This window comes from Mauremys mutica, chromosome 3 (assembly GCF_020497125.1).
Source record: "Mauremys mutica isolate MM-2020 ecotype Southern chromosome 3, ASM2049712v1, whole genome shotgun sequence".
NCBI lineage: Eukaryota > Metazoa > Chordata > Testudines > Geoemydidae > Mauremys > Mauremys mutica.
In genome coordinates this window covers 46,505,229-46,529,578 of record NC_059074.1, presented here as the reverse complement: position 1 = coordinate 46,529,578, position 24,350 = coordinate 46,505,229, and the positions used below count along the sequence as shown (strand labels likewise).

Sequence of the window (24,350 nt, the reverse complement as noted above, 5' to 3'; positions counted from 1 at the left end):
GGAATTATATGTCTGAAAAAGTCCAGTGTAGACGCTTTTGGCAGCCTAGAGCCCCTCCTCCCCCCACTTCATGCTTTAACTTTTAAAAAAACTTTTGCTGTTTTTGCTGATAAATGATTTATTTGCTCCTTTGTATTCTGGTTTCTCAGCAACTCTAGCATCTCTGCCTAACTATTCATATTGGACCTGTTTTGCCTTTCTCTCACACAGTTTGACAGTGGTATAACCCCACTGCCTTCAATGGCAGTTTCTCTTACTTTATACTAATGCAAAGGGAGACTTGTGCATTAAGGCTGTGTTGGACTGACCCAAAATTTGTTGCACTGTATGCAAAGTAAAGTTTGGAGACCTTCGTGATTTCTGTAACTGGCTTAGCAGACTTTCAGGGGAACAACTTGACAACCAGGTATCTGGAGTGGGAGCTCTCACTATATTAATATAGTTAGAAGGGGGAGGATTTTGGCAGCTGCAGGGAGTTGCACCATTTTATATTTATTCCACTCCAGTAAGGAGGAATGATAAGTGGGGAACGTGTAGTTCTGTGCTGAAGGGGTTGCAACACCATGAGTACCCTCACAATGCACCTTTCTATCCATCTGGACACTTGGCACTTGCCTAGGGTTAGATCAGATGCTAAGTCATAACTTGCTGTGTGTTATCATTATTAGTGGAACATTCAATTATTTTCAAAGGAGGGGGGTATGAACAAATGTATATTTAGACTTTATCAAGTACTGTACAAAACAGAATTTAAAAGTTTGGGGCGCCACCTAGTGGCAGCAAAGCAATATGCTCAGTTTGCAATAATGGCTCAGGTCAGAAAGCCCCACTGAGGGCACTGTCCACTGCTGGATTGCAGCAGATGATTAAAACAGGACAATGCCAATTTAAAAGTCGTATATTGTAAACTAACTAATTTCTTTGACAATAACCTCATCATTAGAAAGTTTATATTTTATTTATTTTTATCAGTCACTATTGATGTTGGCTGTTCACTTTCTGCACTTCTCTCAGATTGGCCAATCAAATATCAAGGAAGACAGTCTCACTTTCACGTCCTCAGCATACAATGTTTGGGCTGTAAACAATCTAGAGAGATGTTTAGTTGTTTAAAAACAATATATGGGTGGAAACATTTCTATTAGGTTATATTTAACTAGATAGTAGGGTGACTGCTCTTCGTATTTTCCATCTAGGTCCCCCTCGCTCCTGTATCTGAGTACTTCCCGTGCATTAATTGAGTAGCAGAACACCTCTGTGTGGTAGACAGGTCGTAGTATCCACATTTGACAATGGAATAGTGAGGCAGCAAGATTAAATGGCGTGCCCAAGGTCACCCAAAGTCAATGGCAAAGCTGCCTGCAGATTCCCGGTCCAGCAACTTAACTACAAAATTGCCCTTCTTTTCAAATACAGAATGTCCCATTACCTATATCTTCTAAGACTTGATGCATGTGAATAGGTGAAAAGTATGTTTTCAAATGCACTTAAGTTTCATTTTGTGATTTCTGCTATAAATAATACTGTGTTCCTTAAAACTAAGCTTTGTCCCTTTATTTCCTTGAAATATAGCTGGTTACCCTTTTGACAGTGTCCCTTTTAAAGAACACATTTAGTGCTTTTCTGCCTGTGTGTATGGGTTAGGGTAAAGGGTTTCTAAAGGAATTTCAAACATAGACATCTAAAACTATCTTGGGCTAAACTGTACAAAACCAGCAACATTTATTCAGGTCCAAAGACTCCATTTAATGGTAGCTTCCAGCTCTTCTGTCCCAGCTGAAGCAATAGAATTGCTATTCCTCAGGACGGACTAGCAATTTTGAACTGATTTTTAAAGGCTCAATTAGGGGCTACATAACAGCCCCATGGCTAAATTCCCAACAAGATAAAAGTTTACAGCATAGCATTAACTGTTCTATTTCTTTTAGGTCAGCTATTGTGTAAGAGGTTATTTTACCTTGAAAAGCAGCCAGACTTATCCTGAGGCAGCAAAGCTGCAATTCAGAATTAAATAGAGCCTGGACAGTATTATCAAGTTAAAATTCACATTTAATTACATGCATTAATAATCTTATTAAAGTAGGCCTAATTTCAAAAAACTTACTTCTCACTAGTTTTTAGTTTTCTTTTTGTATTTTTCTCTGCTTGGGCAATGAAAATAAATAGTCTAGTCAGTTTCACCATTTTCACATTCTCTTGCACTGGTGAGCTGTTGCAAATGTTGTAGTTACATCCATTGCAGGGGAATATATTTTAATCAAAACTGATTCCACTGAAATTTTTTTTTAATTATGTATCCATTTCTATTGCTATTCTGTTGCTTGCTTTTAAACATTTTAAGTGGGCCAAAGTACACTTGATAATGCTCCCTTTAAAATGTTTTTGTATTTTTTTTTCACTGACACGATACAGGATCTATAGTGCATCCAATTTCAGAAAGCTTTTGTCTTTTAATGCAATAAATTTGATTTGTACATAATAGCTGAATTAGCTTTTGCAATTAGTGTAATATTTTATGTACAGGAAGTAACACTTAACACCACTACTCAATGCTTACCATTTCACAGAGCACTACTCATGTTAACTAACTAACCCTTGCACCATCCACTGAAGCAGGGTAACATTGCATATTTTACAAATGGAGAAACTGAGACAAAAGTTAAGGATGGGATCTTCAGAAGAGCTCAGCATTGGCCTAATTCATATCACATTGCTTCCCAACAGTAAGTGGCAGAGCTGAGAATTTAGAAGTAAGTAGGCCTGAATCCATAAAAGGACTTAGGTGTTGTAATGCAGAGCATTGCAATGCCTGTTAGGTACCTAGAAAAAAGTCACAGGAACACTACTGCAATCCACAAAGCCTGAGATAGGGAGCCAAGAATGCAACCCACAAAGCCAGCGTGCCAAGGGGGAGCTACCGAAGGCAGCCACAGGGAAATGTGCACAAAAGGGATGTGCCCTAACTCCCACTCCTGACATAAAGATAGGTGCCTAAGCCTGAACTAGTGATCCATGAAGTGGCAGAAGATGGACACAAGTGACTCTACAATGAAGTGCAGTGGTGCCTAAAAATGGGATTTCGGTGCCTAAATCTGGGGATTAGATTTACCCAAACACATTTATGGATTGGGGCCCTAAAGTTGACTCCTGTGCTCCAGCCATTAGACCACACTAGCTCTACGCTCTAAAGCAGTGGTTCTCAAACATTAACAACCCGAGGAACCCCATTTTGATTCAAAATTTTTCAGACTTCCAAGCCCCTCGCTCAGCCCCGGGCCCTGCCCTCATCCCTTCCTGTCCCCGCTACACCCCTGCCTCTCCTCTTCACCACCTCTTTCTGCCCCCCTCCCCCAAGCATGCCCCATCCTGGCTCCTTCCCCTCCCTCCCAGCACCTCCTGCACGCGCTGAACAGCTGTTCCCCCACCGTGCAGGAGGAGTTGCAGGAGGGAAGTGGGGGGAAGAGTTGATCAGCAGGGCCCGCAGACCTCCTGGAGTACCCTTGTAGACCCCAATTTGAGAAACACTGCTCTAACAGATACAAAGTACGCTGCCTGTATAACAGAGTGGGACCACTAATTTTCTTTTATTTTCTATTAGATCTGTCAGACATGGGGGGGGGGGGGAGGGGGGGTTACTCAGATCAAGTCAACCAGGTAAGATTCAATCTTATTTGGCCCCTGTGGTAAAGCATTTAGTAGAAGCTTCCAGGCCATTTAAAAAAAAAATAAAGGTTCTTGTTCCTTTTGTGATCAGAAAATCTTTTTGTGGACCAAATGCTGAGGAGCAGAAATTTCCTTTAAGATACTGAATGTGGGTGTCGTTGATCCAACCCACAATGATACATTTATAGGCACATGCAACAATATGTTCATTATCATTGTTATAACTGTCCTCCCTCTGTTTGTTACACCCCCTTGTCACATCTTGTCTTAATTCAGCAGGAAAGCCCACTGGGGGGATGGCCTCTGCCTGGGTGCTACTGATGTACAAGTAAACTTGAAAACCACATGCCCCTTCAGCATGTTGACTATATTTACTATTGTCCCTAACTGCTGATTTAGCACATGAAGTCTTGAGGGACAACTGTTTTGAAATACTAGAAGTAAGAGCATATTTCCTTAATAGCTGGAGGCCACACCATGGGTTGTTAAAAATTGGTAGACAGACAATAACATTATTGATGGGCTGAGTAAAAATATAGGATCAAACAATCAATATCTTTGCTTGTCACATATATACTTATATACTACAATACTATATAATACTTATATAATACTAGCATGTGAACAAGTGTTAGTAGCCTTTGTTGCTGGCAAACCACCTTGACCTTCCCATATTACTAAATGGGATGTGGAGACAGTACTAGCGACTTCCCAGCTAGGTGGAGAGAAGAGTCCTGGTGTTTCTTTAGTATGGAAAAAATGAGAACCTCCGCTGTAAAGCTGCACTAGTGATTAGATTCTGAAACTATACCATGCCGTGGTTACTGTGCAACAGGACATGTGCCAGCCTTGAAATTACCCCCAGACTTAAGCCTCAGAAGTGTATGTGTACAAGAAATCTAACAAACAAAAGATCAGAAGCAGCAGGTAAATGTCAGATATAGTGTTTTTAAAGCCTTGGATTGTAAGCCTCAGATTGCTTTTATTGTACAGGCTAAAGACTCAAATAGGGTTAGGTTACATACATTATTACACAGTGCATATGTGCAACAAGCTTGAAGTATCACTAAACTACCAAATCAAGAACTATTGATGTCACCTAAATAAAAAGTTGGTATCATCTTTAACCTCTTTCATACAAGTCAAACTGATATTTCTTTATGTACAGATGATATTTGTGGACTAGTTAAAGATAATCTCAAAATCAGAGCTTTAATCATAACCCTTACAATGGATAACTTCGTAACAGGCTCTCCTAGTTTATGTACTTGACAGAACTTCATTATCCTGAAGACCAAAAACTGAGATTTTAAAGCAACTGATATTTTTACTTCTCTCAATCATGCTGTAACACAATGTACTCCTTACTGAAAATAGTGTATTGTATAGGCTCCTTACTGAATGCAGAATGTTTTACTATGTGAAAAAAAGTTAGTGACTTATGGGTACATTAAGAAATAGCAATTAATTGTTTGCAAAATGCTAATTTATTGATATATTTTAACTGTGTAGCTCCATGCAAGGGTACACTTTACAAATTACAGAACAAGTAAAGTTCTTTCAACAGCATTTTGTACTTGCATCCCCTTTAATTCCTAATCAGTATTGTGAAATGAGTTGTTCAGAAGGTAAATTTCTAAGGAATTACTTATAAATCTAGTAGAACAAAAACATTTAGAAGCTTTAGTTGTTTGAGAACCCAAAGTATGTATTTATCATAAGCAGCATATGGTATCTGCACCAAATCCCCAAATTATATATGCAGGAGAAGCCACATACAGTATCTGCATGAAAATCCAAGGAACACTTTAGGTACACATGGTACCTGAAAATCTGTAGCAGCCCCAGAAGTTAACTTAATAAGAATGACAAATGCCCAATGAACTTACAGTTTCTGTAGCAGGGCTAGATGAAGGATTAACAACAAAATACAAACAAACATGTTTGAGTGAGCCCTGTTCTCATTTGCACAATTAAATCTGAACAGTGCATACTCAAATTCAGCACACTAGTGACATCTGCACTATGACACCACCCCAGCAGAACCATGCACTCCAGGAGCCCTTCCCTAGACCACAGAGGAGAAAGCCAGCCATTTGCCCCTTGTGGCTGGCTTACAGATCCTGACAGTGGTCTGCCACCCTGAGATGGTAGGCTCTACTGGGCTGCTATCAAGATCAGACTACATTTATGGTGCAGTATCACCATGGTTTGGCTGAATTTTATGGTTGAACTTCACACTTTTTCAGGTTTCTTTGCACTTAATTTGTCATTTCTTAAAGGCAAACAAAATACATTTACTTTAAAAGAAACATTTATTTTCTCAAGTCACACAGTTTTAAACAGATGTAGGACAACTTATTTCACATTTTGAGCCTTCACCAAAGCGCACACACACTAAGTCACATGTACAGTAAGTGTTTTTCTATTATAATTCTTCCTGGACTGAAATATCATTAAGGTGCATAGGCAGATGAAGACTCGCATTTTAGAGAATGGTTCATAAATCTGTATGAAAAGTGACATGTAAAAACTTTTCATGTTATCAAAGTCTTTTCACAACATAAATGTTAAACAATTCATAAGCTTGATTTCAAAACAATAAAAACCCAGCCACCCTAAATCAAATAGAACATATTACCAGTATATATTCTTCCAAAAAGATTCCCAGAACTTTAAAATAAGTTTCAAATATTTACAGATTTATAACTTAAGTGCTCATTTGCTCTAATCTTTTAATCATGCAAGAGTTGCAAAAGGAGAGATGTGTTTCTTACAGAGGCTTTTCTGAAAATGCAGTAAAACTCTTCACTCGTGCAAAGAACAAAGGGGTGTACATCTTGTCAATGTCAAAAGCAGAGACGGCAGTCTCACCAGTAGATCTACAAAGAATGGTACAAAAGTGAGTTACCTTCATCAAATATAAACTGCCATTTAAATCCTTCAATCCTGTATTCAGGGGAGTGATAAGAAGTAATCCAGTATTTTCATAATGCAAAGTGTGCACAAAGCCACAGACACACAAGCTAACCTCGTACATATAATGCCATGTCACGTTGAAAGCGTGACTTGTATTTTGGCTATCTCCTGTCTATCCAGTATGTGCTTGTATTATTAATAAAATGATTATCAAGATAAGCAATGACATTCCACACTGCATTATACTTTCTATTCCTGATATAGGATTCAAAATTTGGAATACAAGGAGGAGGATATTGCCCTAGTAAAGCAGCCGCAGCTAGGAATGTTTCATGTAAAAATACCATATATGCATGCTTCAGTGAGAATCATGGCTCTATACTACAGTAAAGTGATATATCTATTAGCCTATTTAATGCTCACAGAGTTAGATTCCCAGTTATGCTCTCTAGCACGAGGATAGCCTCCTGACCTATACAAATTGATTTGTGCAACACCGTTGTTCTGCACCAGTGTGAAATTTGCCCGTTGGCTGAAGTCTAGCATAAGGGCTATACACCATGTAAGCCCTGTTTGGAGGGTTTAATTGGGACTTAAATAGTGCATAGCCCTTGTGCTGTCCAACAAGTGAACAACTCCTATAAAACACAATGTCACAGTGTAAGAGTTAAAATCTTTTTAAGGATAACTCAGGTTGAAAATATCAACTACTTAACTTCCCTGAAGTGGGATTCCCCCCCCACACACACACCACAGAAACCATCATTCTGCTCATTCATGATCAACTGCAGGCTCAGTGCACTAAGAATTGGTCCCTACGCAAAACCGGAGCAGAAAACCTATACATGGGGTAGTATAAAAGAGTTGGGGGGCATCACTCTCTCCCCCACCATTCAGCTTCAGGAACATCTGGGTAGCCAAGCTATGGCTGCTGCTACTATAGTCAACAGGCAAGAGTAGTGACCACAGCCCTCTGTGCCCCTACAACTCGAAGGTCTGAGTTAGTGGGTATGCCACGGGTCATCTGCTCATCTCTCTCACAGCCAGACATAGTAGTTGGGCACATTACTCCACAGCTCACAGGGGCTTGGAGAGTATCCTTGCAGAGGCTCTTTGCAGCATACCCTGCTTTTAAAGCTTCACAAGCCCATAGAAAGGAAAAGGTGTAGCTCTAGAGAGCAGAAGTTTTCCAAAACCTCTTTACTAGGAACAAAAATATTTCTGCTTAGGATTGCCGAGTACAGAAGATCAAATACTATTCACGAATCTTACTAAACTGCAAAAACTCCATGCCTTCATGTTTAGGATACTTTCCCATACTTTACATTGCCAAAAAGTAGTGATCCTGTAAGTTCTTAGAATGCTAACAAAATGCCAAACCAAGACCATAATTTTATTTTCAAGTCATTTGTTTAAACCACAAAACTCATTTTATCATTGAACAGATGAATGCTTCCGGCCTTATTACACACAAACATCTTTCCTTGCTCTTGTTCTCAATTTATTAACTTACTTGTAAGTTATGTTACAAGAATGATGTATCCAAACAAGCTTGTTGAATCTCTGGCGGCCACTGGAACACAGCTGTAGTCCTACATGAAAACTGTGCTCTGTTTCTGGTACAGAAACACGGCGGAAATACCTGTATTTGTGGTAGTCAATTGGTTTCTGTACAATAAACACAAAGTTTAGTGACACACAAAGAACATGCAGCACTACCATGGTTTATCATAACACTTTAAATAAGCGTGAAGACAGATCCTGAAACAGCAAAAACTCCATGCCTTCATATATAGGATACTTTGCCTTCATATATAGGATACATTGCCAAAAAGTAGTGATCCTTTAAGTTCTTAGAAGGAAAGAGTGATAACAAAATGCCAAACTAAGACCATAATTATTTTATTTTCAAGTCATTTGTTTAAACCTCAGAACTCTTAGCATGTTTTACCACTTCCTTATTTAGCACATATCCTACACTATACATAGGAAACTCTAGAATTAAGTAGTAATATTACTTGAAAAATTGTTTAACGTATACCAAGCTACATATGGAACAGGATTTCATAGAAAATAAAATTTCTCCTCAAACCCTATATTGAGTTTAAAAAACTGAGACTAAGTTAGCTGCATGTACAATACCACAACCTTGTCATTACTTTGACGCCACTTACTATAGGTGTTTCTTTTTTTGTGCAACATCTGTTGTTGAAAGTTATTCCCAGTTAAATTCTTGACCAGGTATTGATTATTTAGATTCATTTATTTAATGCTGCAAAAATAAGTTTCCTACAGATGAAGGGTGATGTCATAAAAAGGTCTTTGCTGTTCCTTCCACTTTTTTCTTCTTCCTCTGACTTAATTCTCATGCCACCATCTTGTGAGCTGGGGATACACATCTTTTTAAATTTAGCAAGGCTGTTATAAATTAATACAGGCCTTGTGTAGCAATCAAGCTTGGGGAACAGCTGTCAGAAGAGGGCTTACTGGGGGAGAAATGGTGTCTAAGTGTGAACAAAGTCATTTTACAGCAAACAAATAGGCTTGGCACGATAATATTGATTCAGAGAGACTGCTTTCTTGCTTCAGAAAGTTAATATATTTTTGGAAGGAGACAAGTAAGTTGTTATATTTTACAAGTGCTCTAATGTGTGGTAATTTATCTGACATCACTTCATGCACCAAGTTCATTAGCGAGTCTCTGGTACAGTCACACCTCCATATGCTCTTTAAAGACTCAATTGTGGGGAAGCCTTAAGAAAAAAAAATCCCACTCTCCTTACCCTCTTGTTCTCTTATTGCTCCATATTTTATTTTGGTACCTACCTCTTCCTTCTTCTTCATTAATACAGCAAATACTTTGGTTTGATTGTCTGTATCCTGGGAGAGGCGATAATGGCCAAGTAAGATTGCATCAGTTCTAGAAGGTTAAAGGGATGGTGTCAAGCATGTACTGTTAGGGATACTAGTTTTTATTTGTTACAAAAACACCTAAGCATTAAGACTGACAATAGTTGTAAGATCTATTTTTCCTTCCATTACTGACTTGTGTGCCCATTTTAAGGATGTGAGCCTTTGGCCCAGGGAATATTTCTGTGTTTTGTAAAGCATCAGGCCTATTATAGGTGATTAATTATAATGTTCATAAAATTGCTTTTTAGTATTTTTCTTAGGTAGGACAGAGTAGATTGGCTAGTCAGTTTTTTAAAAATCTAATTTCTAGTTATTTTCACTTTCAAATTCTTATGTAAATAGCTCAAAACTGCATTGTTTTAGAGATGCAAACACATTTCCACAATAATTTAACAAGTTCATGGGAACATTTCAAGGAGGAAACATCCTCCTTGACCCAGAGAAACGAATATATTTCCTTGATTTCTTCAACTCCTTCCTATACGTTCACTTCTGTTCAGATAGCCTTTCACGATTTGCCCTCTTTTCCTACTTCCTTGCCTTTCTTGGGAGGGGGAGGGGGGAATCCTGAAATCACAAGACCAACAGTGCAGGTCTCTTACATCTGTTCACTCTGAGTTTCTCCAGACATTGTCCCAGGCCTTGATCTTACAATCAGATGTCTGATTCCAGAATCAGGGTCTTAAATTGTAATGTCCCTTGAAGCAGGGACTAGGTCTTGTATTTTTCTGTAAAGAACTATGAATATCTCTGGCACAATAGAAACAATAAATGATGTTTCCGTTGTTGTTCTTACTTTTTCCTAAATTTAGAGGCTAACACGAGTTAACATGGTTAAGGACTGGAATAAATTGCCTAGGGAGGTTGTGGAATCTCCATCATTGGGGATTTTTAAGAGCAGGTTGGACAAACACCTGTCAGGGACGGTCTACATAATACTTAGTCCTGCCCTGAGTGCAGGGGACTGGACTAGATGATCTTTCGAGGTCCCTTCCAGTTCTGTGATTCTATGAAAAGTGTCCTTTTTCTGCAGGGTAAAAAACAAGGAGTGAGGCAGACAAATGTGCAATTTCAACATACCTTGTATTTTTAGTTCGTAAACGAGGAACAATAGATTGAGGATCTTCAGGAGTTGTTAGCATCATTACCTGACCATCTGGGAAGAATCTCATGTATCTGCAAAAAAACAATTATACAATAAAAACCTGGAAAAAGTAGTAGACATTCTGTTTTTTCATGGGAGCCCTTCACAGAAAGGTGTAGTATTAGAGATGCTAATTCCTGGCATTTAAAAACAGATTTTCAGACGCATAGAAACAGCTCATCAGAAACCAAAAGCCCTGGTTTGGGAGACTACGTGATGAAACTATGCAGACTTTTGCAAGAGCACAAAAGTTAAGAACTTTTGTTCAGAGGAGGAATACAGAAAAGGAGCTACTGTCCAGAAGTCAAGATGAACCTTATATAAACTTTGGGAACCTTCTTCCTACCCAATACCCACTGAGATAAGTGTAATTAGCTCTTAACTCATATTAATCTGAAGTCTGTGTGATGGTGCTGCTCTACCTTAAGTATCAGATTTGAGATCTGCTAAGATCAGATACCAAATCTAGAAATACAGGTTGATACTTTCCAGATCATATGAATGATTATGAAATTGACTGGTATCCTGTAGCTCATTTTAGACTCAGGATGGGACAGCAGAGTAGAACAATTAGCTATGTGAATAGTGGAATGAGAAGGCTAAGAAAGGCAGTGAATGAATAATTGGAAAGAGTTAAAAGGCAGATTTAAAAAACCCAGCCTTTAAATCTACTTGCTTGGTTATGAGAAAATTTAAAGTAATTTTTATTTGATCTCTTTTTTTTTCTTTCTGAGCACTATTTTGAGGGACACAAAGGAAGGAATGATTTGGAAAGAGGGAGAAATCAGTGGCATCTTTAAAGTTCTAGTTTTACCGACATGAGCAGAAGGTGCAACTGAGGAGGAAAATTAGTTTCTAAACCCATCTCTATTGACCAGATCTAACAGTATTCCTTATGGCCTTGATCCTGGAAATACTTACACCAAGTAACTTTACACGCTTAGCGTTTCACTGAGCTCAACTGAACTACTAGTGTTTGCAGTATTGAGATCTATATTTGAATGAACAGTACTTGAAGAGAGGGGGAAATACTTCCCTCACTCAGTTTACTACAGTTCTACCTGTAATATTCCACTTGGTGCCATGCTCTATAGAAACCATCAAGAGACTGCTCTCCTTGACGTATGTATGTTGTCTTGCTGATGTACACACCTACAGAAATGAAGCAAATAAGAAAATAAGTACCTAAATATTTAAGCATCTTTTAAAAGTGCATAAACATACAAAATTAAAAATTATGGCTGTATAGGTTTTCAGCTACATTTTTATTACCTAAAGAGGAGGAAGAAGTTTCTTTTAAAGATGATATGCATATTCAAAACCCAACTGAATTCAGATAAGGCCTAACATTTGTGGCACTATATAATTAGACAGAAATAAAAAATTACCCAACTTTTTTCTGGCAAAATCATACATAACAATGAAGACATCTGTTTCCAAAAATACTCCTTACCATCAAATCGAACACGGGGCCTTTCCAGAAACATTTCTCTCCAGGAGGTATAAGGAACAAGTTTGTTACAGCTTCTGCCCCAAACCCTCAAACAGGCTTGATGCCAGATTTCAGGATCCCTAGTGAAGATATAAAAGCAAAACCCATAGCTTTACAGCACCTTGGTGAACTCCAATATCAAAGCACAAAAGACGAGTGGGGAATTTTAAGAACGTAGTGGTAGATGGGGTGTGGATAGAGTTAAAGGCACTTTTCTTAGACTGCTTAATTACTAAATAATTAAACCACACAGAACTTGGAATCATTGAGAAGCTAGAAAGCCATTTTCTCATCAAAAAGTACAACATATGACGCAGTGACAATAGTGTGTGAGTGTGAGAGAGAGAGAGAGAGAGAGAGAGAGAGAACAAAAAAAAACCTGGCATTGCTTTGTGATGTCTACATGGTGATCACAGTCAGGCTATTATTTTAGGACTCAACTCCATTTAACAATATGTCCTCTCTTTTGTGAGTAAAGGTACTCCTTGCTCGTAAACATCATTCAAATATCACCAAAACATATTAGCTTATATTAGACTAATTGCTTCTATCTATCCAGACATTTACACCACAAACATCATTGGTGTATTCGAGCACCTGATTAGTATTATCAGGAGTTTAATATGGGACTAATGAATAAATAGAGCAGGATTTAGCCCAATATATAGATGTAACAGCCTAAAAGTAAAAACATTTTCTTAATACAGGCAGCTTTCCTCTATGGATTCACTACCAGTCTTTATATACCAATACTAATAAGACCAACCTCTTATATAGTGTTTTTTTCATCAGCAGATCTCAAAGCACTTCACAAAGGTCAGTATCATTATTCCCATTTTACAGATGGGGAAACTGAGGCACGGGGAAGCAAAAAGACTTGGTCAAGGTCACCGACAGGCCAATGGTAGAGGCAGGAATAGAACCTAGGTATCCTGAGTCCCAGTACAGCATTCATCTATGAGGCAGGGTTTTTACACACAAAAATGTACTTTTTGGCAATTTTAACTGTTTATACAGCTAATATACAGTCTCTGCTCATGTTGTTAAGGTAAACAAACTGTATTCTCAAGAAAATGACAATTTGATTAAGCTGAAAAAATTGCTGGTGGCATTTAATTCCCACACGGACTTTTTCTACCTAAATAAATGTCTACAGCTATAATCTTAGTCTTTAAACTATTATAAGTATAAGATTAAGAAAAGCTCCTTGTTTTCCACCCAAAAGAACAGAAGGTGAATCTCTCACTCTATGGATAATGTTTCAATTATACCTGGCACAAATGTAAAATCCTCTGCAGACCAGAGATAGCTGCTCTAATGACCTTAGGTCCAGATCACTGGAAACCACCCATCGAAAAATGTACATTAGCACTTCCATAGGCAGCACTGTGAACAGAAAATAATTAAGTGATCACATGGTAACATGATAATAATCAAAGAAATTATTTCCCTGATCCTATTTTTGATAGCTACCAAAATCCTGTTCTTCACAGGAAATTAGAGAACAAGTTTGACTGGGAATAATCAACCAAATACCTAACATAAAAATACATAATGCACTATAAAGAACTTCACATAATATACAAATGTAAAGACACAACATGGTAACAAAATATTTTTTAGATGTGGTCTTAAAGATACAGCTACATATCTTTACAGGGCACAACAGGCATATCACTGATTTTATGAAACAATTATTCTCCAGCGGCTTTAATATATAGAGAGCTCTTTGCACACATCACACATGTAAAGTAACATTTTATTTCTTACACAACATTTTACATCTTGAGTGGAAGCCAAGATATGATTCTCTGACCTCAAAAGTTAAGTAGGTTCAGGCAATTCAGTACTTGGATGGGTCACCACTAGGAACATGTATAACCTGCAGGAAGTAGTGCTGGTGAATCAATACTGTGTCACTCTTCCCTCTGTCAGTAATGAGCCAATGAGACCCAGGTGTCCGATAGCATGGTACTGTTGAGGACCCTTTCCAATGACTTTAAACATAAATAAATCAAGATCCTGACCAAAGTTATTGACAAGTGAGATACTAGGAAAATTCTCATAACAGTAAAGGTAGAGTAAGAAAATTCGGGGGTTTTAGCCAGTATTCCATCTACTTGCAGTCCAGCTCCCTAAATTTTCTCTGTAGTTTTAGCTGGATATAATCGTCTTTACTACTTAACCTTTACTGTTAAGAGTGTTGCTGTATGCTATTAAGCAGCTGCTGTTTCTACTGCCTGGGGCTGAGTGATTCCTAAATAACCTTTACACCTATTTCACAAAAGACAAGTGTTAGATTTATTCAGTCTGCTCTGATACACTTTAGTAAAAACAGCTAGAGAAGTGTAGTGTTCACCAGTAACAGATGCTGTAGTTAAAGCTACAAAACTGTTTCTATTGAATTATAACTGTTTTTATATGTTTTGGAAAAAAGTTCTCTTTTGAATTGAAGTTTTTTGATATTTGGTCTCAGCCCTAGGTGACTTTTTTCCTGGAAAATCTGGGCAAACAGCATTTAGCCATTTGAGTAGCGAGATAGATTGGGGGGCGGGGGGACACTTATTTTTATGACACCAGATTATTTGTTCACCAGATACAAACATCTGAACTTTGGAAGTTAAAACTCAACATGGAATTATTCCTAACTGAGGAGTCATGCCTTTGCTCTATTTTGAAAACTTAATTTAGTAGCAGATACTGTCAAAATACCATTTGAAGCATATGTAATTTAAAAAAACAGGTATATTAACAACTATATTGCTCCTATACCATTGATAGCTGTACACACATGCATGCTATAGATATGCATGCATAGCAATACAGTACATAAACAGGCTCCAGTAAGTCTTTGGCAACTTAAGTGCTTAAAGGTGCATTAGCTATAACTCCTTAGAATGTAATATGCTGCTTACACAGCTAAGATCTTAAAGAAGCTTAAAAATCTTGAGCCTTTGACAAACTGGGACTTATTAACTTGAACAACACCAATGGTTATCATTTGATAGTCATCAGTCGGCCAAAGCACGTGAAACTGGATACTTATATTCTTTTCTAGTTTAGCAAGATCTAGGAAATCTAATGCAAAAAATTAAGATCGCACAAGTCAATTAAAAGAGATTGGAAAATACATATCTTCCAACAGCAATGTTAATGCAGCCCTGTTGTAAATATGTAGTAATTTTTTTATTCCTGTTTTCTTTAACATGTTACTGATTATGTTAAATGTATGCTTTATGTAGGATACGCAACATGGCCAAGTGAACATGGTACCTTAGCTTTTGACTTTCCAGACTTCTCTTTAGTCAGAATTGTACAGCCATAACATTGCATTAATGCTGATTTGCATTTTGTTATAGAATTTTTGCTGCTTGCCCCATGACTATGAACATCTTCACCTACTATAGAAAGCTATTATTTCAAATTATATGTCCACTGTATGTGTTCAAATGTATAATATTAAACTAAAGTTTTTTTTAAGACTACTGGTGAGGAATGTTGTCCAGATCATAAATATCTTATCTGCTAAAAACAAAAATTATCTATACTCTTGATGGGAAATAAAAATCTAGCATTTATGTTACGTAGTAGAAGTCTGATCTTCCCCTGCTGTCTTGCACCAAGGACTAATTATCACTCCTCCCCCTCCAAACAAACAAAAAACCTGTATGCCACTGCCATCCTTGATTAATCTAGTGTTCTCTCATTCTCTGGGTCTCACTCACATTCTAATTTCTTTCTGTATGCCGGACACTAGTTATGGAAAAAATAATAGAAGTACAGCTAAAGCACTCTTTGCTGGCATTTCAGTGTTGTAAAGGTGAGGAAGTAATGTCAGTTCAGGGCAGAGACAGTGTCTTATGTACGTACACACAGGCAGACACACACACATACACCCTACCTTTTCTCCCTAGGCCAATGGATCTGTGACTGCTGCAGAAATGATCAATAGTGATCCTTCACCCGAAATGGATTACAGATCAAGATTTTAGTGACTTTCAACTCTACTACAAGCTGAGCAGAGCAGCAGAATACTAAAATGCAGGAATATCATGGAGACTGAGGAAGAAATACCAACAGGGAGAGGAGGGCTTGGGGCTTTCCCCCACTCGGCCTGGGATCTCATGATAATATAGTATATAAAGTGCAAGCTTCCAAATTCTTTTGGCAAAAAATCAAGAAGAAAAATGGTCTTTCTAAATGGTCTGAGTTAAACACAGAAGACAATAGAAACAGTGCCAAAGTTCTGAAGTTCCATAAATTTACTCTATTTTGCTTCCTTTGAAAAGTAATGAGGCTAAGATTTTCAAAAGGTGACCAGTGATTTTGGGGAGCCAGAATGAGATGCTTCATAGGGGTCTGATTTTCTGAAAGTGTTGAGCACCTACCCACTGATAATCAGACCCCTCCTTAGATGTCAAGCTGGGTGCCCCAAAATGGAGGCACCCAAAAATCACTGGCCATTTTAAAATAGGGTGGCCAGAGTTTTTTAATGTGTGTGTGAATGGATTCATTTATGATAACAGTTGTGAAAGTGTTTGCTTTCACTGAAAGGAATCTGATACTCTCCATCGTCAAATATAAAATATCCACTTCCCATAAAAGAAATCACTTTCATTCATATAATTGTAGCAGACTCATGTGAAAATGTGATACTGTTTCATTTTTCCAAACACAAATCCACTGTTAAGGAAAGGTATATGGCAGCGTTGAAAAAAATATGCCAGAGGCACAATAATAAAGGTTAAGAAATCAATTAGGACCCACTCCTGCAAAGACTTATACATGTACTTACTTTTACACAGTGGGGGTAGTCCCATGAAGTCAATAGGACTACTCCACAGTATGTAGGACTGAACATCTGCTTATGTCTTTTCAGGATTGCAGCTTAAGTGTTAAGACAGTCCTTCCATATTATATTCAAAAATAAATCAATGTCAGCCTATTCCCTCTCCCAATCCCAATAAACTGTCAGAGGTAAGGAAGACAAGTAGCATGTGAACATTTTTCCCAGGGAACAAGCTAAGTAAATTTCAAAGTAAAGTTCTGATCCTGCAAGCCTGCATGAGTCTCTGCCTGCATGGAATAGCCTACAGGAACAAGGCCAGAATATGTATGAAGAAAGAGCTGTTAAAGCAGTTGATGAGATTTCTTCCCATACATCTAGTTATAATAATGAACAAATAGATACCTTGAATCATTTACAAGAAAGTTATTTAAATTTATATTTTAGAATAAAAAGAGACAAGACATTTTATTAAAGCTGAGCTAAAAAATATACCTCTAAGAATTCCTTCCTTACAAACTTATGACATAATTAATCTCACACCTGAGATATGAGTCTGACTGACATCAAGATCAGGCTGACAAAGTTTGACTGAGGATTCCTGAAGAGCGAGCTGCTGCTGAAAGTAGGACAAAAGATCAGCCATCTTGCCATCATCATCACCATCCTCAATGCTAAAGTAAAGAAAAATAAAACAAAACCTGAGACTGGAACAAAACATGCCAACATATAGTATTCACACTGACCTTTTCTTCTCATTTGATATGATTTCTGATTTGTACTTTGTAATTACTGTGTTTAAGATCAAAGTATAGTCATTAAGATTTCTTATCACATAATGATAATCTAATTTGCGAAGGAAAAAAAAAAAGAGGCCTAATCAGGTTTATTTAGGTTTTGTTAAAACAAGGATGTCTTTTTAAGAGAGTATAATATTAACAGAAACATTTCTGTAGTTATCTATCTTTAAATCCCAAACCAAGCAGTTTCACTGTTTTGGATTTTTACATTCACCTGCAGTATGTGCAACACAATCATTGAAGAACTGTGCTAGTCTATGAGCAGCAAAATATTAACACAATTAATTTATTTTTGTCATCTAAGATGAACAGCACATAAGAAATAAAACAGCAGCATTACCAGTGAAAAGTAAATTATATTTTATAGAGCTCATTATAGTAATTATTATAATGATTTTTTTGGGGGAGGGTGTCACTTTTTAAAACTAATAGTATCCCCTTTATGGTTTTCCTCATCAATATATTGATCTTTTAGAAGAAGTGGTTTGGACAAATCCTGTTTTTTGGCATTATTTGGGAAATTAGTTTTATGAAGTAGTGAAAAAGATGGCAACAAAGACACTATGGCCCAGATCCAGAAAGGGACTTTCACACTATGACACTGAGCATTGTGGCACCTAGAAAATCACAGGAACAACACTAATCCACGAAGCCTGAGTGAGGCACCTGTGCTTCTATACAAGCAATAGGGAGAAGTAAGTACCTTAAGCTCGAAAACCTGTCTTTTTACCAACAAAAGTTTGTTTAATAATAGATATTCTCTCACCCAGTTTGTCTCTCTAACAGATTAGAATGTCATTCTAACTCTTTCTGGCCCAATTAATATTATTCAATTATTCATTTAATGTGGAATAACTTCAATATAGGAAATTGAGGGGGGGGCATCAGAATACCCCATAACCCAGTGATTAGGCAACTCACATGAGAGGTGGCAGATTGCTGCTCAAATCCCTTCTCACCCTCAGAAGGAGGGAGTACTTGAACCAGGAATCTCCCACATCCTAGATGAGTGCCTAATCACTGGGCGGAGGTCCTCTTACATGCCTTTCCCAACCTGTTGTGTGTATTCAATGAGGAGTCCAATCCAGTACGCAACCTCTGAGCATGCCCACCAGATCAGGTCCGCATGCCACTCAGGAGGCTGAACAACTATCTTCCTCAGTTTTCTAGCCCACGAAAGTTTATGCCCAAATACATTTGTTAGTCTCTAAGGTGCCACAAGGACTCCTCGTTGTTGTTGCTTCCTCGGTTTGTAAATCAGAGTGCATGCTCAGAGACAAAAACTTAGGCACTGAGTGACTTCAGGTGCCTACAGGGTACAGTGGGAGTTCTGTGGATCACAGTGGTGCCTAAAAACAAGACTTAGGTTCTTAAGTGCCTTCATGGATTGCTCCCTATGCTAAAGGGTTAATGAAGATTGTTTAATATGCTATAAAATTACATTACTGCAACATAAAGATTAAACCTGAGTTCTCTACAACAGGTGTAACCATTCTACACAGGTGTGTACAAGTAGCCACTCAAACCACATGACTCTACCTAACCTTACTCATGAGGTGCTGCATATATTATTTTTGATTGTCCTTAATACTAACAAGCTCTCTGTGAGAACACACAGTTTGTGTAGAACTTCCAAAAGCTTACTTATATTTCTCTTGTGCATGTTTAGTTTAATTGGGATGGGTTGGAAGGGAAGTGATGGAATAAAGAAAGCTCCAACTCCAGTTGAAAGAGCTAGAAAAGGATCTTTAAAATACTGTAAAGAGAAGATAGAACTCTGTTTTGGCCTTCTAGGCCTAAAACTCTAGTAAAATATTATGGAGAAAGGGAGTGATAATTGATAAAACAGTGTTCATTACTTACCTTGTGTTACAGGAAGAGATGACAACTATTACACAACATTGTTATAGTAGCTTGTTATACTTTTTTGCTGGTGTGACATAGAGAACTTCTACAACTGTTAGAGCAGAAGTACTAATAGTGCTAACAAACATTTCTAGAAAGACATACACTCTGCAGATGCTACTTTATAAAACAAATAAGGGGGCAGGCTAAGAAAGCTGGCTCCAGCCTTAGTATCACCTGGAGTTGGGGAGGGGCAATAAGAAAAAAAAATTTTGAAAGACCACATGGAAGTTCATGTCCTCATCAATAGATTGAACTGACTAATGGAAAGTCACTCAAAGAGGGGGAGGAAATACTAGGAATACAGAAGAACTTAATAAAATTCTATTCTATAATCTAGTATTTTTCTTATCTCACTGTGTGATGTTAAGGGGGGTTCACTTAAATACCCAGATAGTCCTTGTAGCAAGGCAGTGGGATCCCCCACGGAGGGTCGGAGCCTCCCCGAGCATAAATGTGGGAGGAGCCAGCGGGTCCTGTGCCTGCCCCCCAGAGGGCAGGGCACAGGACAGGAAGTAGAAAAGCCCAACTGCAGAGCTCACTTGAAAGCTAGCTGCTGGACAGGCCAGATGCCTGTGGCCTAGCTCTGGGTTAGGACACACTGGCAGGCTGCGGCTGGCATGAGGCCTGGCCCGGCCCGGCCTAGCCTACCTCTGGCCAGCTACCCTAAGGAACCAATGGTGCTGGAAACCTCCAAGGACACCACCCTAACCCAGGTACCCTCTAAGTGGGAGTCTGGAAGTAGCCCAGGGGCAGCTGACCCTGGTCTGGCCGCAGCTCAGCCAGAACCCAAGTCAGTGTGTTGCAGTCAGGATCCCCATTAACACAGCAGCGAGCCTCCTGCTGCTGCTAGGACCCTGGGCTGAGATGCAGTGGAGTGGGTGGGTGGGCTGGTGTCCCCCCTGCTACCCCACTCATGGGTGGCAGTCTCACCCTCACACCAGATACTCAGAAGCCTGAGCTCCAGACTGTTTATTTACTGCCCCGCCCTGACATAGGGCTGGGGCCTATCGTGAACTATTGCGAGGTGGAGGGATTCCCCCACAGCCTTGCGGAGAGACGAGCCTTGGCTGAGCCCTTCTACAGTCCTATACTTGGCTATTATATAGCAGTTAGACTTATTTTCCTCTTAGGGTATGTACAAGCCTACGAGTGCAGACTCTTTTGATACTACAGTGTAACTTTCAAGAATCAATATATCAGCTCTTACTAGCCTAAAAATGATCCTGCCTGCATAGCTTATAGATCTGAATCTCCAAGTAAAAAGTAATATGGTGGTTTCTGTATTTTTAAATCACCTAGTAACTATTTTCTGCTAAACTATTTTAATCCCGCAATTTAAGTTTGAATTGGCGCCAAACAAATTAAGAACTGCATCTCATTGTACTATTTGGTATAAAATGTGTTCCCAGGCCCATTAAAGGATCTACTAATTAAATTGAAGTTAAACAAAAAGATGCTTCTCAAACATTAGGTGACTATATTACAAACAGATAGGTGGCACCTTAATGAATGTCTCTGGATTAGAAACAAAATGTGTAAATTTGTGCACTCCTGTGCTGCTCAGTGGTAAACTTGTCATACTTACTAGTTCTTTCCGACACCATCACCTTCCGGAGACCACGTATAGGTGATCTTAAACTCTATATCAGGTACAAGTTGCATGGCTAGACGATAAAACTTGATGGCTGAAAACAGAGGTAATATTACAACTTGGAGCACATGTAATGCCTACTCTAGTGATCAAAATTGAGCTTCTCCCGAGACATGACTTTAGCTGTAACTGTACTATAACTAAGGCCAGAAAGGCTCTATAGCATTACACTTTTTAAAAAATCATTTTTTTTTGAAGTGGCAAAGCTGCTCATCAGGGTGCCCACTTGGACACTCATCCCATCCCTCCCAGTTATTTCTTTAATATCCAATTTAACCTAAACCAATTGGAATAAAAATGGTAATCTTAGCAGGGAAGATAGACCTATTTGAGACACTTATCAGGGCTTGAAAATCCACTTACCCCTTTTGTGGAGGACACATACCATCAGCTTCTACATAATTAATTTTCATTCATATCTTCTATGGGAGTGCCAGTTAAGGCTTGATACGTAAGGGTGTTTTATACACTTAAATTTTATAAAAGCCTGTCCCGTCCCGTCCCCCCCCCCAAAAGGTGTTGGGCACCCAACAACTCTTACTTGCTTTCAATGTCCATAAAGTTTCTATGTCTTTATGGTTGCAAAGAGCTTTGCCAAATATGAACTGAGCATGAAAGGATGACAACAGTGCACTGGAAGTCTGCAGACAGATGACTCCAGTTTCAGATGATTTCAGATCAGTCTTTCAGATGCTCATAACTTTACCAAGCTAAAGCACAGTAAAAACGCTGCTATTCAGAACCTTGTAGGCATCAGTGACATGGACAAGAATCAGGTCAATTTCACTTTGCTGCTCAATGGCAAAGCAGCAGCAGTGATGGCAGGCACTGGAGCTAGACCCCCAAATTAGCCAACAGGAGATGCCAATGAGAGAGGCGTGTCCTAAACCCCACCCTGCCCCTCTCACAGAGATAGGCACCTCCCTGCTGCCTGGACTTAGGTACCTATCTGCTTGTGATCCACACCTGGGAACCCTTCTCTTGGAGTCAGATGACTTATTTCTTGTGAGAACAAGTTAGGTGTCTCCTTCACTCCACACAAAATGTGTGAAGGAGATACTGCTGCATACCTTATAACTTTTAGCCTAGTGGTGACAGCACTCATATGGAATGTGGGAGACCAATTCAATTCCCCACTCCACTTGAGGGGGGGAGAGGATTTGAAAAGGGGTCTCCCACCTCTCAGAGTGCTCTGACCACTGAGATATAGGATATTCTGATGTTGAGCTCCCTCAATAGCTCCTGTTGAAGTTGTTCCTCTTTAGGTAAATAATAGTCACTGGAGCAGGGGGACTGGAACATGGGTTTCCCACCTCCCTGGTGGGTGCACTAGCACCAGGCTATAAAGTTATTCTCTCTCTTTCATGCCCCACTCCCCTGATTCTGAATGGGACTCAATCCCATAGGTGGCCTAGCAGATCAGGCCTCATGGCTAAAACAGGTGCTCCTCTGCCTATCTTCACCCACTTTGTGGGTCACACTGGGGCTCAGGTGTGAGGTAAGTGGCCAGACACCTAATCTGAGGCAGCAGTGTGCATGCCCAGAGGCAGAAACTTAGGTGCCTAGGGAACTTTTAAAGTGAACATTTAGGTGCCTGCAGCGGTTCAGTGGATCACAGTGGCTCCTAAACCTGGGGTTTAGGTGCCTAAGTACCTATGTGGAGCTGGGCCCAAGGCCTCTGTATTTCTCTTTACCTAGAGGTTTAGTCCTCTAGCTACTGGGTGTCTGAAAAAATTTCCATGCCCTGGATAGAAATGTACAGAAAGAGAGAGCAGGGAGACTGGGTTTGGGTGGAATGAAGGGGAAGAGATAAGGGAATGGAGAGGGAGAAGGAAAAGTGTTAAAAGATACTGAAGACAAAGCTCTCTTCCTGTGTTAGTGTGAGAGCTGGATTGCACCCAGCCAAAAGTGACCGACCAGTTAAGTTTATGCCAGGTGGTCGAAGACGCTGGAAACCAGCAAAAACTGTACTGCAATTTATCTTTTCTTTATTGGGGGGGGGGGGGAATAAACAGGGCTCATTGGCAAATGGAGACAAATGCACCATGATATACTGCATTGATACACTGCTTAAGTTACTTCTGATGTAGATAATGCCTTAAAAGAAGTGGACCTCAAGTCAATGGGCTCCAAATGGCAACTCCTTTCATCTGTAAGGCTGGCTTTTGCATCAGAATTTCAAAGCAAACTGAAGGCAACCATATCCACAATGTAGCCAATGGACTCTATGGAACAGGATCTCTTTTTGCCAACCATTTGTCCAGGCACAGATGTCATGCAATTTAGCGACTACAAAAATATTCTGTGCATTTTTTCCTTGCCTGGCAGAAGAGTTCAAACATGATTTTGACTTATACTGTCAAAGGGCACTTCATATGTCATGTACAACAGCACTTGAATACTGGAAAACTGAAACCCAATCATTGGATTATGTGCACTCGCAGTGCCAGTAACTTCAATGTTTGTGAAAAGATCATTGTCTGGTCAGAAAAGTTCAAGACAAATGTTGCATGTGCCTCTGAAGACCGCCTTGAGCAGCTCCAATGTTTTGTACTACAATAAGGACAAAAGTTTAATTTTGGAGAACTTTCAAAATCCAGAACTGTCTGCTGGCTGTAGCAAAAAATAATTTTGCAGTCCAATACCTGTAACATAAGCCTGAGACTTGTGTGTGTTCAAACCTCCTAACTGTGGGAACTGAAGACTCTCTGGGCAAAAGTCTGATTGAGGCCTGTCTCCATCTAAAACTTAGGTCAATCTAGCTACATCACTCAGGGCTGTGAAAAATTTCACATCCTATGCAATGTAGTTAGGTTGACCTAACCCCCACTGTAGATGCAGCTGTGACTCAAGAGCCTCTGGATGCCAGCTGCCAGAGGGCACAGGGGTACAAGGATCCACAGGTTCACCAAAAGAATGTCATATAAGATCTCTAATGAAAGCTTGTGTCACACTGCTCATCAGTATCACTGCAAACCATATGTACAGATGGGGGGGGGTGTATACACACATTTTAAAGGTCTATATCTAGGGATTGTACACCAGATATATAAAAAGCAGGTTTTCTTTCAGGC

At 39.1% G+C, this 24,350-nt stretch overlaps 1 protein-coding gene across 5 annotated transcripts in view; it reads right to left on the bottom strand.

Annotated features, from left to right (window-relative positions):
* Positions 1-5,131: 5,131 nt before the first annotated feature.
* The window catches only part of FBXO9 (F-box protein 9), a 46,060-nt gene continuing 26,841 nt past the window's right edge, over positions 5,132-24,350 (bottom strand). For all 5 annotated transcript variants that reach the window (XM_045008790.1, XM_045008787.1, XM_045008789.1 and 2 more), the window contains 9 exons: positions 21,211-21,310; positions 17,461-17,591; positions 13,403-13,517; positions 12,093-12,211; positions 11,701-11,791; positions 10,576-10,671; positions 9,409-9,502; positions 8,096-8,250; positions 5,132-6,545 (listed from right to left, as the gene is read on the bottom strand). In XM_045008790.1, coding sequence (XP_044864725.1) covers positions 6,437-6,545; positions 8,096-8,250; positions 9,409-9,502; positions 10,576-10,671; positions 11,701-11,791; positions 12,093-12,211; positions 13,403-13,517; positions 17,461-17,591; positions 21,211-21,310 — 1,010 coding nt within the window. In that variant the 3' untranslated portion in view covers positions 5,132-6,436. The remainder of the gene's footprint in view (positions 6,546-8,095; positions 8,251-9,408; positions 9,503-10,575; positions 10,672-11,700; positions 11,792-12,092; positions 12,212-13,402; positions 13,518-17,460; positions 17,592-21,210; positions 21,311-24,350) is intronic.